The 18,458-nt window shown below is 40.1% G+C and overlaps 2 protein-coding genes across 2 annotated transcripts in view; one reads left to right on the top strand and one right to left on the bottom strand.

Moving 5' to 3' along the window:
* Nucleotides 1-7,155, top strand: part of tspan33b (tetraspanin 33b) — a 48,580-nt gene extending 41,425 nt beyond the window's left edge. Inside the window, exon 8 of the mRNA XM_033968776.2 lies at nucleotides 6,255-7,155. Coding sequence (XP_033824667.1) covers nucleotides 6,255-6,323 — 69 coding nt within the window. The 3' untranslated portion in view covers nucleotides 6,324-7,155. The remainder of the gene's footprint in view (nucleotides 1-6,254) is intronic.
* Nucleotides 7,156-9,426: 2,271 nt separating this feature from the next.
* The window catches only part of ttc38 (tetratricopeptide repeat domain 38), a 37,630-nt gene continuing 28,598 nt past the window's right edge, over nucleotides 9,427-18,458 (bottom strand). The window contains exons 12-14 of the mRNA XM_033968710.2: nucleotides 12,643-12,802; nucleotides 12,142-12,215; nucleotides 9,427-10,531 (exon numbers count right to left, since the gene is read on the bottom strand). Coding sequence (XP_033824601.1) covers nucleotides 10,444-10,531; nucleotides 12,142-12,215; nucleotides 12,643-12,802 — 322 coding nt within the window. The 3' untranslated portion in view covers nucleotides 9,427-10,443. The remainder of the gene's footprint in view (nucleotides 10,532-12,141; nucleotides 12,216-12,642; nucleotides 12,803-18,458) is intronic.

Genomic DNA, 18,458 nt, shown 5'->3' with positions numbered 1-18,458 from the left:
TTCCACAATAAACCCAATGGACACGTTCGAGTTCTGGCTCATTTGGAACTTACTGACCACTGCCAGCTAAAACACAACACTGTAGACTAAAGAAGAGACCGAAGTTGCACCATATTGTGAGAGCTGCTTCTTCCTTGGACGAGCAGAAGTGTCTCCCATTGGGACAGCTCCATAAATGTTGTTTGATTTTCTGGCGTAAGACCTGAAAGCCCCGGCACGAAAAAACATGTTTTCTCTGCAATGGCTCCAGTGGAAAAATGTGTCTGTGTGATGCTGTCAACCTAAAAGAGACTCCCTATATAAATATATCACTACAACTCCTAAAAGTGTCTATTGGATCTTTTATAGCGTCACAGAAAATATAAAATCATGTACACAGAGATGTCGACCATTACCGTTTCTGTGATGGCATCTGATTTAAGTACACAAACGCACAGCTTGGATTTCTATTGACATACATTTCCCGGAGCCTGACGCTAACCATAGACTGTTTATATAAATGGACACAGCTAACGTGCTAGCTGCTGCGTTCCTTTTGGATGGAGTAGAACTAGATCTTATCAAAGAATTCAAGTATTTAGGTTTGACTTTGGATCCGACTTTGACATTCAAGAAACACATAAAACAAATGACAAACACAATCAATTTTAATGAGCGAAATTTTCGACACGTAAGGCCTTTTATGACACAGCACGCAGCTAAACTTTTTTTTACATTCAATGATTTTCTCTCATTTTGAATATTGCATAACCACCTGGTCACTTGCTGCCGGCACAACACAAAAACCAATCGAATCCCTCTTTAAAAAAGCCATAAAAATCTTTGACAAAAAAACCCCAGCTCCTTTCACCATCGTATTGTTTTAGAAAAATATAACTGGTTGAATTTTGATAATTTTATACAGTTTAAAAATGTTTGTTTTATATTTAAAGTTCTACATGGACTTGCTCCTCCTCCGACTTTATCAAATTAAAGACTGTGACTGGGATGGGAACCAGGGCCACATCTCGAGGAGACTGATGTACCACACAGACGCACTAAATGTGGACAAACCGTGCTCTGTTAAAGGGACTCATATTTGGAATAGTCGTCCTCTGACAATAAGAGAACGTTCATCTCTGTCCACGTTCAAACTGCACCTTAAAATGTGGCTGAAGGAAAACCAGGTCTGTGAGCACCTTTAGCTGCTTTTATTGTATTTTTGTAATGTCTATGTTGTATTTGTTGTGCACCTGCCGAGGGACAACAGATGGAAACTAGCATTTTTTTGCTATAATCTGACATATTTACAGTGTTTACAGATGTTCATTAATATGTGCTGTCCCTATCAAATAAATAAATAAATAAACAAACAAGAAGTGATCATGAGCGCACTTCCGGCTCCATCGACTCGTCAATTTAGTCTTAAAATTGTTCGTATTAACTCGCGCTACATGAGGGTTTGTTATTAATGTTTATATCTTGTTTTACGGACAAAATAATGAAAAAACAGACAAAGCAACAGGTTTGATTGGCAGCGATACTGAGTGACGTCACTTAGGATCATAGACTGTATAAACAAATGGACTAACTTTAACCTAAATCCTGACTTTAACCTGTTTTAGCTCAAAATCTCTTTAAACCACGTCACTGATTTAATAATGAAGATTTTACGTCAAGTCCTCATAAGGCAGGTCCACTTCATGCGAGTTTACACATATTTTAGTCCCCAAAATTTGATAAATACCTGCCAACATCAACATTGGGACTAAACCAGAACTCACCTGGACTCGAGCAGGATTAAACCAAGACTAGACCAGGGTTCAAACTGGGTGTTATGGCCCTAAGCAAGACAAGGCAAGTTTATTTGTACAGCACAATTCATACACAAGGTGCTTTACAGAATAAGAAAGACGTTAAAATCACACAAATCAAAACATAAATAATCACAAATAATCAAAATAAAATTAACATTAAAACAGAAAAGTGTAGAATAAAAACCTTTCAGTCACAGCAGATAAACAGAACTCGAGGCCAAAGTCGAGTCTGTCTCACATCTTCAGGAAGAATGTTCCAGGTTTTAGCTGCATAAAACTTAAACGCTGATTCTCCATGTTTAGTCCTGACTCTGGACCAGCAGGAGGCCGGTCCCTGAAGTCCTCAGAGTGTGAGATGGTTCATATGTCAGAGATGAACTTTGGACCTGGGCCATGGAGAGACTTGTACACAAGCAGAGCTGCTTTAAAGTCTATTCTTTGAGCTACAGGAGCCACAGACCTGAGCACAGGACACATGTGTGAAGTACTTCCTGGTTCTAGTCAGGACTAAGCCTTAAGTTCTTATCATTGTATTTGTCTATTATGTTTCGTGTGTGTCCCTGAATCTGTCCCTTTCCCCCGTGAAATCCTGTCTGTGTGAGTCCTTGTTGATGATTGGACGACTGTTTCTCACCCTGTCCAATCCTGCGTCTCACCTGCAGCCGCCTCACCTCATTTAAGAGGATTCAGTTCACCTGTTCAGGGGTCGCTGTGTGTCCAGTCTGACATTTCGTTTGTGTCTGTGTCTCTTTTGTTACGGCACTAATGAGAAAGTGACTTCGTTTTGAGAGACTCGACTGTCAGTTTGTCATGTGTTTTGTTACGTTGTGGTAAAATTAATTTCATAGTCAAACTTAACCTTTGTTTCTTTTGTTTAAACCCTTGCGCGTTACCTTTTGTTTGAATATTTTAGTCCCCTTTTTGTTTCGTTTACCTTCTACATCCCTGTTCATTAAATTAGTTTTTACTTTATCATTTTTACATCCTTATTTTTGTTACGTCCCTGATTCTACACCAGCTGGGACGTAACACTGGGACTAAACCAGGAGCAAGCAGCGACAAATGTGAACGCTCCCTAAACACGGCACTAATCTGAACTAAAGCAGAACTAAACCAGGACTAGAACCAGACCAAAACTAGTCCACACCAGGACGAAAATGGGCTCAACACAGGATCAAACCAGGGCAAGTGCACGGCCTTTAATAACTGTGTTTTTGAAGAATGTGATCTCATGTCCTTGGTTATAAAACTCCTGATTATCTTTTGTAATTAGTTGTGAGTGTGACCAATGGCATCGTGAAGTGGCCCTGTTCATTTAATAATCTGTTCAAATCAGAGGAGAGAACGCCGCTCTCCCGTTAGGTGACAAGAGTTTTAATTGTTGAGGTGGACAAATTAGGTTTTAGTTGTTGTAAAAATCAGTAAAAATTGTCAGAGTGAAAATGCAATAGTTCAGAATAAAGCACAAATCCCAGCTGTAAATCACCATCATCTTGAGATTATATTATTAAAGTCGTGCTCTCACTGGCTCCACTTGTTTCTGTGCGGATTTTCCACATGACTTGTAAGTTGATTTCCTTGTTAATTTGCCCAGTCAAAGATCACAGACTCAACACTTTTCCTGTTTTTTTTGTTTGTTTGTTTTTTAACGGTTCAAAAGTAGGTCAGTGTGGCACGGACATTCCACAGTCTGCACCGCCGCAACTGTTTATGTTTGCCACTCGACTGACCCTTGAACAGTAGAATCACAATCAGACTCTTCTGGTTAAAGCGCCGCAGTCGAAACAGAAGAAAAGGCGGCGGCCATGTTGGAAATGACTGTTTACCTTTTTTCTTTAAAGCGTCCGAATTACGCTTTTTCCTCATCTGTGTTCTAACGTCGTTTCCTCGTCACAAACAGACCTGGAGTCGTGTTTGTTTTTTGTTTCATTCACACAAGTTTAACTCACAAACCCTGCAGATTTACGCAGAGCTCTTCTCTGAAACTGAAAGAAAACACGATTCCACCTTGTGATGTCATCAGATAATACAGGAAGTGAAGTTCTCCGCTTTGTTTTTATACTTCCTACACCTTCATTAGAATAATTTGGATGATTTCTGCCCTGGAATTGGCAAACTGTACTATGCAAAAGGTTGAAATCCTCCACTTGATGACATCACAAGGTGGAACGTCGCATTTTGAGCTTTGGAGATGTTACAGACGAATAATAAAGTGACTCGAACATGTGTGAATGAAACAAAACACAACTCCAGGTCCGTTTTTGAAGAGGAAACGCAACATAGCTCAGAAAATAGCGTAATATTGTCTCTTTAATTCAGTTGTTATCATAAAAAAACGCTCTTTTTAATCAGATATACTCAGATTCAAAGTGAGCCCTTATAGAAAACTCATTGTTCTGGCTTTACTCGGGCAGACGTAACGTAAACACCGACTTCGGAATAAAACCAGAGAGAGAAGAAATGGAAAACTGCGAGCGCACGTAATGTGTCAGCGGCTGTATCTTTTGATAAGTTGGCCGACTAATTATTTGGAAGCAGCTTTTGATAAGTACTAATTTGATTTCATGGCCAATCAAACATTTCCACCGGCTCTATTAGCTGCATCCAACGCCGAGGGGAAACGAAGGCGTCGCTCTGCCAGAAAGAACACGGCAGATGTCAGATTCAGTGCTACACAGCCACATTAACCTGCACTTTCAGACGGAGGGCGTAATAAATGAATAATGCAAAGTTAAAGTTTTATCATCCCACGGTGCCTAGTTACGGTTGTCATGGGCGTAACTCAGGGCTGTCGACTCGTAGGGTTTCATTATCGGAGTTTGATATTACAACTCCAATACATACGACAAAACGGGCCAAGCAATATGCAAAATTAAACGAGCAAAGTGATATTTTTAATTTACTGCGGCTCTAACCGTGTCCAATTTATTATGTCGTTAAAGAGAAGAGTATTTCCGAGTGCGAGGAAGGGAAATGATGTTTTTTTACGCCGCCTCGTGTCACGTCAATAATACTCAAAGAGCTCGTGTTATGGTATTTTCTGAGCTGTTCTAATGTTTTCTTATCTCAAACAGACCTGGAGTTGTGTTTTTTTGTTTCATTCTCACATGTTTAAACACACAAACCTGTAGATTTAGGCTGAAAACACTGTGTTCCACCTTGTGATGTCATCATGTGGTGATACAGGAAGTGCTCCACTGTGTTTTTAAACTCCACACACCTTCATTTCTAGAATCATTTGGATCATTTCAGCTCTGGAGTTGTCTCTTATCTTGACTGAACTAAAGGTAAAAGGAGCTGTTCACTTGAAAACTACCACCTGATGACATCACAAGGTGGAACGTCGCATTTTGAGCTTTGGAGATGTAACAGACTGATAATAAAGTGTGACTCAAACATGTGAATGAAACAAAACACAACTCCAGGTCTGTTTTTGAGGAGGAAACACCATTAGAACATGGGACCTTTCAATCTATAGAACTTTTTTTAATCTTTTTTTTTGTTTTTACATTTTAGTCGCATTTTCATCATTTAAAAAAACAAGAGAATATTACAATGAGTTCTTGAGTTTGTTTTAACCATTCAGTTTGGGGAAAGACATCACCATTTTGATGCATAGTTAGCCTGGTTAACGAGGATCTGAAATGAAAAAGACCGAGTTTTGTTTCAATCTCAAAATGTTCAAATGTCGTTAAATGGAAATGTTTAAAACTAAAACACACAAAACTGACTCTTGTAGATTCAATCCTTGGTCTAATGTTTTTCCCTCCTCAAAAACAGACCTGGAGTTGTGTTTTATTTCATTTATTATCAGTCTGTAACATCTTCAAAGCACAAAATGCTCTGTTCCACCTTGTGATGTCATGGGTCAGCAGATCTTACTGTTCTACCAATGATGTTTATGTCAAGAGCAGGATTCAAACCGCCAACCTTCGGACAAACACTCTACCAACTGAGCCACTGACGCCCTCGATGCCGTGAAGAGATAGAGATTGGCAATTCCTGATGCTGAAATGATCCAAATGATTCTATAAATGAAGGTGTGTGGAGTTTAAAAACACAGTGGAGCACTTCCTGTATCACCACACGATGACATCACAAGGTGGAACAGAGCGTTTTCAGTTTGAGAGAAGAACTCAGACCTGGAGTTGTGGGGTTTTTTTGTTTCATTCACACATTTAACACACAAACCTGCAGATTTAGGCTGTTTGTGACAAGGAAACGACATAAACGGATCAGAAAACAGCGTAACACGAGCCTTTTAAAACTGAAAACCGTTTCATAACCACCGCACAGTGACACGATTGTTTGTAATAGGTCAGTCGTCGTTAAGAATCGCATCACCCGAGCTCATTTGCATAATTTAAAACCTGTGCGGTGAGCGAGCCGAGCGCGGCGACACCTCAGAGACCTTGTGCGTTTGTGAAACTCACGTCTTGCCTCTGCTGTCGTCTCCAGATCGCCGGCATCGTTCTGTCCCAGATCCTCATCTCCCAGATCCAAGACGAGATCAGCTCCGTGTTGTGAGCGAGGAGCCACATGGAGAAAATGAACTCTGAGGACCGGACTCATGAAAGGACACGGAGGGCGGAGGCGGCGGTCCAGAGCGGTCTCGTTTACTTGGTTTGAACAAGATGAACAGATGGTATTTTTACATGAAACTATGAAAAAGGAAAATCTGTAACTGGACAAAACGTTGTAGGAGTGAAGACGTTTGTCTGCTCGTCCAAGCCGCGGCTTGGACGAGCAGACAAACGTCTTCACTCCTACGAGACGTTTCTTCTTCAGTTCTGGTCAGATTCCTCCTGGACACTGCCTTATATCTGTCTGAAGGAGGCGCTAACGACACTGAAGCTAACACACCTGTTTGTTTATAGTTTCTGTTTGTTTATTTGTGCCTGAGTCGTACTTAGCATAGTCATACAAGCCCCTAATGAGTGATTTCACACCTGTTAGCATCCAGGCTAGGCCTATTGTTCTCTTTGTTTTGCTTTGTGTCTGAGGATGGAGTTATAGATGAGGGAAAGATGATGTTCAATGTCATTTTTGTTCAAAGATGGATTGTGTTTCCTTCTTTAACTCTCCTCTCTGAAACTATTTCTTTTCTCTGGCTAAAATCTGAGCCTCACTCTCTTTAAAGTTGTGGTTAGTGTTTTTGAAATGGAGATGAACAGCAGACTGGGGTCCTGAGCTGCTCTTGCGACGGTGTTTCAGTGTCGTTAGCTCCTCCTTCAGAAAAATATAAGGCAGTGTCCAGCAGTAAACTGACCAGAACTGAAGAAGAGGCTTGGACGAGCAGCTAAACGTCTTCAGTCTAAAACATTTTGTTGAGTTACAGATTTAACTTAGTCGAGTCGTCCAGGTCTGATCCAGAGGAAAAGACAGACGCTATGAAAAAGTATTTATATTAATGTGATGTTTGCTAATAAAATTGAGTTTGAAAGGTAAAGGGACGTGGAGACTGATGTTTACGTTGCATAATTCACTATTTAATATTTGCATTACTCTGGTTAAAGACACAATTAGTTTTTCTTTACACGTTTTATTTTTCATGTTTAAAACGACATAAAAATCAGATATTTTGGAAACAGGTGCACGATGAAATATTCAGTTTTCAAAGGTAAAATCAAATCCGCTTTAGTTTTGAGCAGCGGTGAACATAAAGTAAAAGTACTGTATTTAAAGATGTTAAATATATTTTATAGTTTTAAATATATTTTGGCACCTCCGGCACTGAGAACATCTTGGAGCTTTGGCGTCAGCACTACAGTAGATTATTTAACTGTGTTCAGAGTGAGCCTTATGTTATGCCTGATGTTGACCATGCAGATGTAATCCTGTCACATGAAGTCCTTAAAGCTGTCACCAAACTATCTAATAATAAGGCCAGTGGGCAGGACGGTGTTTCAGCAGAGCATTTAATTTGCAAGTGTGAGGTTAGCACCACTGCTTTCCATCTGTCTCACGGCTTTCCTTATTCATGGATTTTTACCTGACTGTTTGTTAACTGTACTGCTAGTCCCTGTCATTAAAGATAAGACTGGAAAAGTTGGCAGCTCTAACAACTACAGACCTATAGCTCTGGCCAGTATAGTCTCAAAAATCATTGAATTAATCTTGCTTGACAGGATCTCCTACTGTATTAAATCCACAGACAATCAGTTTGGGTTTAAGGCTCTGCTGGGCACAGACATGTGTATATATGCTCTAAAAGAGATTATTGACAAATACAGGAGGCAGAACTCATCAGTTTTTATGTGTTTTTTAGATGCATCCAAGGCATTTGACAGAGTGAACCACCGAAAATTATTTATGAAGTTGATGCAGAAAGGTGTACCCAAATATATTGTGCGTATTTTAATTTATTGGTATGGACAGCAGACAGTGCAGATTAAGTGGGGAAACAGGGTTTCTGCCCCATTTAGAGTCACCAATGGGGTTAGACAAGGAGGAATCTTGTCCCCAGTTCTGTTCAACTTGTATTTAGATGAACTGTCTATAAAGCTCAAAAGATGTAAAACTGGATGTGTGGCTGGGAATTTTGTCCTCAATCATTTAATGTATGCAGACGACTTGGTTGTGTTTAGTCCGAGCACCGCTGGGTTACAGCAGCTACTCAACATCTGTTCAGCTTATGGTGTGGAGTATGACATCAAGTATAACGCAACTAAGAGCATGATCATGATTTGCAGGACTAAAGAGGATAAACACATGCGGTATCCTGATTTTTGCCTGTCTAATGTTGTATTGAATGTTACAGCTAAAATTAAATATCTTGGGCACATCATCACTGCAGACATGGCAGATGATGATGATATTTATAGACAATGCAGGATGTTGTATGCACAAGCTAATACTCTTCTGTTCAAGTTCGGTTCATGCTCTGATGATGTAAAGTTAATGTTATTTAAATCATATTGCACACCACTATACACTGCCCACCTCTGGACTCAGTACAAAAAAGCCAGTCTACAGAGGCTGCAGGTGGCTTATAATGACGCGTTGCGGGTGCTCTTGAGGAGGCCACGATGGACCAGTGCGACTGAATTGTTTGTCACCGCACGTGTGAATACATTGCAAGCTGTACTGAGAACTTTAATGTACAGGTTTATCTGCAGACTGAACAAGTCAGAAAATGAAATTCTACTGTCACTCACAAGCATAAGATGCAGTGCAATTCGCTACCAATCCAGAATGTGGAGACACTGGTATGGTTGTCTTTTTAAAACATAGATGTTTATTGTTTTGTATTGTTACTGTCTGTCTGTTTTTTGAATGGACCACGAGTCCGAAATAAAGATGAATTGAATTTGACTGAAGTACATTTTACAGTGTGTACTTTTACTTTTACTAGAGTACATTTGAGAGCAGTATCTGCACTTTCTGCTTCATTACATTTATGAACAGGACTTAAAAGTAAAAGTAGTGAGACCTGCTGAAAAGGCTGAGGGTTTATTTTTAACACCTTCAGAATTTGAACAAAACTAAAATATGCAAATAAAAACAAAAACCGATTGATTCAGTTGTAATTCAGCTCAAATCTTTATCAAAATCATCACATTTGAAGATTTATAAGACTCAAAATCTGTGAAATGCTTTAAATGTTTACTCTTTAAGCAGATTCTAAAACGGGTACTTTAATACTTTTATTTAAGTAAAAGTATCACATAAAAAAAATCTACTTGCGTATTTTTTGCTGTGGTATCTGTACTTTCACTTAACAAACCTGAGTACTTCTTCCACCTCTGGTTTGGAGTCGTTTAAGGACACTCTTGTATTTCTCTAAGTTTATTTTTATTTTCAGTAAAACAACTCTAAAAAGTTTATTTGCACGAGGCGACTTCTGTTTGGATATTTGAAGGTAATTTCAAACTGCCAAGTATAGTCACAAAAAATATTTTGATAAATGTACAAATTTGCAGTATTCAGGCAACAACTTTTGAGCACATGTTTATACTGCCACTAAAATGTGAAAAACAGTTTGCAGTTTCAGATTAAATACAGTATTTCTTGAAATGTTTAGAACTGGCCCCACACTGATATAAATGCAGTTATTTTTATAGTTTTAAAGGTCGGATATTATGCAAAATAGAGATTTAAGTCATGTTCTGATGCCGTTTCCTCCTCAAAAACAGACCTGGAGTTGTGTTTTGTTTCATTTATTATTAGTCTGTCACATCTCCAAAGCTCAAAACGCTCTGTTCCACCTTGTGATGTCATCAAGTGGTATTTTTCACATTAACAGCTCCTTTTACCTTTAGTTCAGTCGATCTTCACAATTCCAAATCTGAAAGTATCCGAACGGTTTTAGTGAAGGTGTGTGGAGTTAAGGGCACGTCCTGTGTCACCCCACGATGACATCACAAGGTGGAACAGAGCGTTTTCAGTTTGAGAGAAGAACTCTTTGTGAGAATGAAACAAAACACAACTCCAGGTCTGTTTGTGACGAGGAAACCGCATTAGAGCATAAATATGAGCGCTTTAAGGAATGTTCAAACTGTCAAGGCGTCTCGCAGGTGAGAATATCAAAGCTACAAACATATGGCCACTTTTTCTTTTCTTTTTCCATTTTTTCCCCCCCAAAGTCAGACAAGCTCCTGGGATCGTCATAGCACTTTGATGTTTCTGATGTTTCTGTTGGATCTGCCTACACGTGCAGCGCCAACGCCGTCTTCATGAGGCGCTCTGTCATCGGAGAGTTGGGCCTCACCGAGTCCCTCTCCACCAAAAGACACCTGAAGAAAACACAGCACAAGACCCTGTGAACGTCCACGCTCCGCCGCTACACGAGCGCGGGCTAACATGATCAATAATGAAAGCCCCACACGCCGAACAGACCGCGGTTACATAACGTTAGCATACAGGCTGCGGTCTGTATACACACGATAAGACAGGAGCTAACGCAAACAGCTATGGCGATCAAATGAATACACGGCTTTAGAAAAACACATTCGCCGTCTTTTTCTGATTTCACAAACTGATTCTGTGAACAAATATCGGGAAAAAAACTGCAGTACGCCCTGGAAGTGTAAGAAAATCAAGGAAGGTGAACCCAAAATGGCGTATTTTTGTCAACGCCCTGTGCTCATTGGCGCTTGAGCTCAAAAATGATTTTCTCTTCAACATTACTGCATCAATACGGGCTGGCTCCTCCCACCGTGTGACGTCAGAACATCGACTGTATAGAGGTGGACTGAGTGAGTGCGACGTCACCACAGCTTCAGCTCCAAATGAAGCTCATCGAGGCCGGAGCAGCTGATTTTCTTATTAGGAATTATGACCGTGAGTATCATAGCAACCAAAGAGCCAATCAGGAGTGAGGCTGTTGAAGGTAACGCCCCTTCCCGCCCACACCACTGGTTTAACCCTTTAGGTGAGCTATACTGGCCCATAGTGTGCTCAGTCCTTAGACTTTTATATTTTTGTAGGCCATAAAAGTCATATTAAAAGAAGTATCAGAATTTACTGCATTTTTTCACACATCTACTTCTATTTTACACTTATCTTACACGTATTTTTTCTTTTACACATCGAATAAATCACTAGGAAAATCCCCGCAGCACTCGCGCTCTCATTCGTCACCTTCGCGGAGGAACAGAGGCAGATTACCGTAACTGACGGAAAAATATTTAAATAGCCTCCGCTTTGAGACGCCGTTTGAATTTACATGAGAGCACGACTGGTTGCGGAGTTACGCTGCTGGAAAGTCCGCATCCCCGACACTAAAGGGTTAACAGGGAGCAGGTACTTAGCAACAGGTTTGATTGACAGCGTTGCTAACAGGAGCGACCTCGGGGAAAGAAGGACCTGATGTGTCTGTTATTAATGTTCAGATCTTGATTTACAGACACAATAGTGAAATAAAAACCCCAGGATCATGTAGAGGGTTAATACGAACATTTAAGACCAAAATGACGAGTCTGACAGCTGCAGTTTTTCAATAGAAAGTGAACTGGAGCCAGAAGTGCGCACATGATCACTTTCTATTTGGAACGCGGCGGCTAGCAGGTTAGCCATGTGCATTTATATACACAGTCCATGTCTAAGATTTAGTCTAGTTCCGCTCTAGCAGCAAATTTTTACACTTTGAGGATTTAAATATTTGAAATAATTCATGAGGTAAAAATAGACAAGAATCCCTACAAAATCCCGACCTTTCCAAAGTGTGGATGCCCCGTCAGAACATGGGCAGTTTAAATTCACACAAAACGTCTCACGCTCTACGGCGGAACCCAACCTCCTGGACGCTGCAGTACCTGGAGCGGCCACTAGTTGAGGGGGAATGTCTTATGCAGTCTCTTATTATAGATCCAGGGAGTAAACTCAAATCCCGTTCGTGCGTTACCTTCCAAGTTTCTGGTGCCTGGTATTGTCCGACTTCATGGCGGCGTGAATGAGCAGTTGATTGAAGAGGTCTCTCTGCAAACGGAGGACAAAGGCCATTAGAACACAACGCCGACTCAACGTTTCAGACTGGTCTTATTGTTACACACTGTGAATACCGCTGCTCTCCCGGGAATACCGCTCAAACACAAAGAACAGTCCATCAGTATCCATCACGGAGATTTATTATTCATGCCGGATGCTGTTCCCGCCCGTCCTGACACCGCCGTACTCTCGTGTTCTTGGAAATAAAGCTATTCCTCTAACGCGCCGCACACTTCACTTCACCTGTGGCTGATTTTTTTTCACAACAGCAGCGATTTCATGTGTGCGAGCGAGAAGAAAACCCAATTTGTTATGATCTATGATGAGCGGAGACGGCGTAGCCTCGGGATAACGCACCGCCGCAATAATCCTCCACAGAGCAAAAAATAAATAAATAATCACACTTAAAGGAGCTCACCTGTGCATCGCTGCCCCCTATGTCCACGATACGGTAGCGCAGCGGGTACAGCAGCTCCACGGACTTGTCGTAGTTGCCCCGGTTGAACTCCGTCATGGCCTGGAATAACGGGAGGCCCACGGCGCTCGCCATCTGGTGCTGCTGGTTCTCCCCAGGCTCACTGCAACATGAAAACAAACAGCAGAGTGTGACTTTTCTGCAGAATATGTCAGTACATCTGTGACGATCTACGATATATCGACTTATCGTTCAATACGTGACGGGAAAATGTTTTTTATACAGCGCTTTTTCACTTTTAAGTCACTCAAAAAGGACTTTACATCAACAAACACAACACATTCACATATATTTAATTTTTCTTAATAGTTTTTGTAATTTTGTGGGTTTTTTTTAATCTATATGATCAAATTTAAGCTGTAAAAGTTTGAATAAATCTCATTCCAGACTCAACAGAATGAAACACTTTAGTCGTTAGTTTGTTCATTTATTGCAGCTCATGATTTTTAACAATATTGTCAATTTATAATAGTTTTTCTGGCTTAAATCTGCTCTTGGTCGCTGTGTCAGTGGCATAAATGAGTTTCAATATTATCGTTTATCTATATTTATTTCAGCGATATATCAAAGTTCCAAATGTGTTCTGTGTGTCAGCTTCAAAAAAGCAGCATAAACAAATATTGCAGATCTACTTTATTTATTATTTACTTTATTAAGGTGATAAAAAAGAGACGAGTATCAAAAATATGTGCTGTATTTCCCGGACTATAAGTGTGAGTTTGTTGAGTTTGTTGGGTGTGACTTCTCCTCAGATGTGACTTATATGTGAAATGATTCAAATCTATAATGTCACATGTTGGTTCTTGTCACAGTGACAGTCGTGCGAGGGGCTCTAGACTTGGACCAGTATCTACTCCTCCTGAACCACTCAACATTTAAAATATCAACATTACACTCATTTAAAAGACAAACACTCAACAAAAATGACACTAAAACAAAATGGTTTCTCTTGTTTTTTCTGCTTTATTTATGTGATTAACTGTTAATATCTTACGTTAACAAACCAGACACGTGTTCAGTTCTGTCTGTGCTTCATGGAGCTGAATAAATATAAATGTGTTACGTTAGCGTGATGTACTGATATTCAGCCTGTTGGTCCACATTTTATTATTATTATTACAACTTGATTTAAAGAGAAAATGTCTGTTCTTGGTCTCGGATTTTGTTAAATAATTATGTTTTTTTCTATGCTTTTTTATTTTTTTTTTTGGCTTATACTCCAGAGTGACGCATAGTCCAGAAAATACTGTACTCATATTAAAAAGTATCGATACTGAAAAAAACAGGACAAATATGGAGCTTTTGTGAATAGTTTTAGGTCTGAATAAAGTCGTTTTATTAAAGAAACGATTAAAATTAGACTCAGTAATACGTTTTTTATTATCATTACGGTTTCAGATTTAGATTTGATCGTTGCGTCGACTCTTTGCTGTTAACGCGGCGTGAAATTGATACTTCGCAGCTGATGTCATCAAGATTCCTCCGGGGGCGTGACGCTAACCGTAGGCACGCTCTGTCTGAGGCTTCGACTTTAATCCGAGCTTCAATATTTGAGCAGAAAGAGCCGACGTAGTGGGAAAATACGTTGTTTAAATCCATTTAGCTTCTTTTTTCTTAAGTATTAAAACATTTCTGACATCGTTCACTAATGTGTGCTTTGCGTCTCCATGGAAACAGCTGAATGTTCCACCGTACAGAGTGACGTCCATGCGAAGTGTCAGTGCACGTGGGACTTGAACGGTATAATTAATGTAAATATTTGAGTGCAGGGCTGAAACACCAACAGAAACACTCGAGTAAACGTTGGCGCTCGTCACATTCGCTGCCGCCAAGAGTCTGAGAGTAAAAGATGAGACACATGGACGAGCGTCTTTGAGCTGCTCCTGTAAACTCATCATGAAGTATGTTCTTATTTGAGTGTGCGCTGTCACTTTAAGAGCACGAGTTTGTGAATGAACCGGAGAAAAAGAAAAACATGAGTCCTGTGGCTCAGAGACTTTAAAACAGATCTGGACCCAGACCATGAGAGACAAGACGGACACAACAAGAAGAAACAGAGACACATGGACCATCTGAGGACTTCAGGGACCAGACTCCTCATGGAGACCTGGTTTAGTCTTAGTTTAGTCCTGCTTTAGTCCCGGTTTAGTCCTGATGTTTAGTCCTGGTTTGGTCCTGGTTTAGTCTTAGTTTAGTCCTGTTTTAGACCTGGTTTAGTCCTGATGTTTAGTCCTGATGTTTAGTCCTGGTTTGGTCCTGGTTTAGTCTTAGTTTAGTCCCGTTTTAGACCTGGTTTAGTCCTGATGTTTAGTCCTGATGTTTAGTCCTGATGTTTAGTCCTGGTTTAGTCTTAGTTTAGTCCCGTTTTAGACCTGGTTTAGTCCTGATGTTTAGTCCTGATGTTTAGTCTGAGTTTAGTCCTGGTGTTTAGTCCTGGTTTGATCCTGATGTTTAGTCCTGGTGTTTAGTCCTGGTGTTAGTCCTGGTTTAGTCCTGGTTTAGTCCTAGTTTAGTCCTAGTTTAGTCCTAGTTTAGTCCTAGTTTAGTCCTAGTTTAGTCCTAGTTTAGTCCTAGTTTAGTCCTAGTTTAGTCCTAGTTTAGTCCTAGTTTAGTCCTAGTTTAGTCTTAGTTTAGTCTTAGTTTAGTCTTAGTTTAGTCTTAGTTTAGTCCTGGTTTGGTCCTGGTTTGGTCCTGATGTTCGGTCCTGGTTTGGTCCTGGTTTGGTCCTGGTTTGGTCCCGGTTTAGTCCTGGTTTAGTCCTAGTTTAGTCCTAGTTTAGTCCTAGTTTAGTCCTAGTTTAGTCCTAGTTTAGTCTTAGTTTAGTATTAGTTTAGTCCTGGTTTGGTCCTGGTTTGGTCCTGATGTTCGGTCCTGGTTTGGTCCTGGTTTGGTCCTGGTTTGGTCCCGCTTTAGTCCTGGTTTAAATCTGCTCCTTGTTGTGTCAGTGGCATAAATGAGTGTCATTATTCTAGTTTATCGTCTGTATTTACTTCAGTGATAAACGTCTGACACTTGTAAATTTGTGACAGACCAAACTCAGAGAAGTGGATTTGAGTTAAATTATGTTTATTGATAAAAGAGGAAACATTAGTGTTTGGGCCTAAAACGTCTCCAAATGTATCGATCAAACTGGATTGGTGGAGTATTACATTATTATTATATTCTAAAGTCAAATATATTACACAAAATGGAGTCGTGCACTTCCTGTATCACCACATGATGACATCACAAGGTGGAACAGAGTGTTTTTTTCAGTTTGAGAGAAGAACTCAGAGCTGGAGTTGTGTTTTGTTTCATTCTCACATGTTTAAACACACAGACCTGCAGATTTAGGCCGAGTGTGACGAGGAAACAACATTAGAACAGAGAGAAAAGCGTCGTGTCGATGTTTAAAAGTGCACGATGGAAGAGTAATCTGAGATCTACTCTTTAAGACACCACTGCCCCGATTAACTTCTGTTTTCACGTCCATCTTTACACGCCCATGTGACACGCCCACCGAGACACACCCACCGTGACACACATTTCCTTCTCCCGTTTTATTTTTTTCTTTGTAGACGTTCAGTGGTAGAAGAATCGATTTTAATACTCGAGTCTTTTTTTACCGTACTATCTGTACTTTTACTAAAATATTTTTTTTTCATGTGATACTTTTACTTAAATAAAAGTATTACAAGTACCTGTTTAAAATGTGCTTAAAGAGTAAATATTTTGAGGTCTTGTGATTTTAATACAGATTTGAGTTTTGTTCAGTTTGAGCCGTTTTTTAAAAGAAAAATTCACGTCTGTCACTGGACAAAAAGTTTAGTGTTGAAACGTTTGGCCGCTCATCCACGACGCCGCTTCAGTTCTGCTCAGATGAACAGAACGTCACAACAAAACTTTGTCCCGTTACAGATTTGACTTTTTCTTTCATGGATCAGATCTGGACTGAGGGACAGACATGTTTTTATTTGTATATTTGTGTTTTGATTCTGAATGTGTTAAAAATAAACGCTCTGCCTTTTCAGCAGGTCTCACAATAATAATAGAAATACTTTTTTTTACTTCTTGTTTTTGAAGAGACACAAACCTCACTCGCTCCTGCTGCTTCCTTCTTTTTTTCTCGTTTTAATCATTTTACCTCGTCCTGCGCAGGAAGAATTTATGATAAGTTATGATTTTCTATTAAGTAAACCAAGACTTTTAAACTATTTTTACATTTTTAACTAAATGTCTGATGAGCCAGCGACACGTCCGGACGAAGAAACAAAAGGAATCGTTTCTGCGAACGCTGTCGGAGCCATCGACAACAGATTAATGAGCTACAAACACGGATATTTAGTTTAGTTTTAGAATCTGAAAAAGGACTTGACCGGACGCTCCAGTGGTAATCGGCCCAGATACTTTCAGAAAACAAGTGAAAAAACTGCTGCCTTCAACTTAAATCTGAACGATACGGTGCGTTTTCCAAAACTTTATAAAGACGAGAATGAAACGCCAACGCAACAAGTGAAAAAGACGACGCTAATGTGAAGTAAAAGTAAAAATATCCACTGTAAAATGTACTTAAGTAAGGTCCAGATTACTTACGTACAATATTTTACCATTTACTGTTGCAATATAATGAAGTAAAAGTAGTAAACAGTCACATTTTGATAAAGTGTTTTGCCCAAGGACACAACAACAGGACTCATCTGGAGGAGCTGGAATCGCACCGCCAACCTTCAGATGGGCAGACAAACACTAGAGATGACACCGCTCTGCCTGGAATGTTCCGAAGTTTGGCATTAAACCCGTCTGTCTCCATGGAAACGAGACGAAACCGACAAAGCCAAGCCGAGCTGCGGGTCAAGATCTGTGGAGAGGCAAATCCACTCCCTCTGAGCATTTTCAAACAACTAAAACTTTAATCTTAATCTTACTACAATTACCATTACAGTGTAAACGCCGCGGCTGAAAACGGGGATTTGGCAAAATATCTTAAGCCTTTAATTAATTAGCAGCAGGTGAAGTGTGGAGCAGATTTGTTCTTCGGGGCTTTGGTTTAAACTCATATTGATTCTTAAGTGGAGTTGTTGACAAGAATTTTAATGTAGTTTCAGGTTGGAGCTTATGCCACGCAGTAAAAAAGTCCCATCTGTGCAGCTTTTCATGTCCAAGATGTCGCCCCCTGCCCACGACAACGACGACGACGACGACGACGAAACCGACCGGAAACACGACTCACCGCTTTAAACTGCAGATTTACAGTTTTATGATCTGTTCTAATGTTTCCTCGTCACAAACAGACCTGGAGTCACATGTTTAACACACAAACCTGCAGATTTAGGCTGAGTTCTTCTCTCAAACTGAAAGAAAACACTCCGTTCCACCTTGTGATGTCATCATGTGGTAAAACAGGAAGTGCTCCTCTGTGTTTTTAAACTCCACACACCTTCATTTATAGAATCATTTGGATCATTTCAGACCTGGAGTTGTCACTTATCTCGACTGAACTAAAGATAAAAGGAGCTGTGAACGTGAAAACTACCACTTGATGACATCACAAGGTGGAACGTCGCATTTTGAGCTTTGGAGATGTAACAGACTAATAATAAAGTGACTCAAACATGTGAGAATGAAACAAAACACAATCCCAGGTCTGTTTTTAAGGAGGAAACAGCTCTAGAACATGGATTAAAGCTACAAAAGTCCATTTCTGATTGGCTGTTGGACTGTAGACCATTGTGTCGTGCGTCCTGATTGGCTGTTGGACTGTAGACCATTGTGTCGTGCGT

This window comes from Periophthalmus magnuspinnatus, chromosome 6 (genome assembly GCF_009829125.3).
Source record: "Periophthalmus magnuspinnatus isolate fPerMag1 chromosome 6, fPerMag1.2.pri, whole genome shotgun sequence".
Taxonomy (NCBI): Eukaryota; Metazoa; Chordata; class Actinopteri; order Gobiiformes; family Gobiidae; genus Periophthalmus; species Periophthalmus magnuspinnatus.
This window is presented reverse-complemented; position numbering and strand designations above follow the sequence as displayed.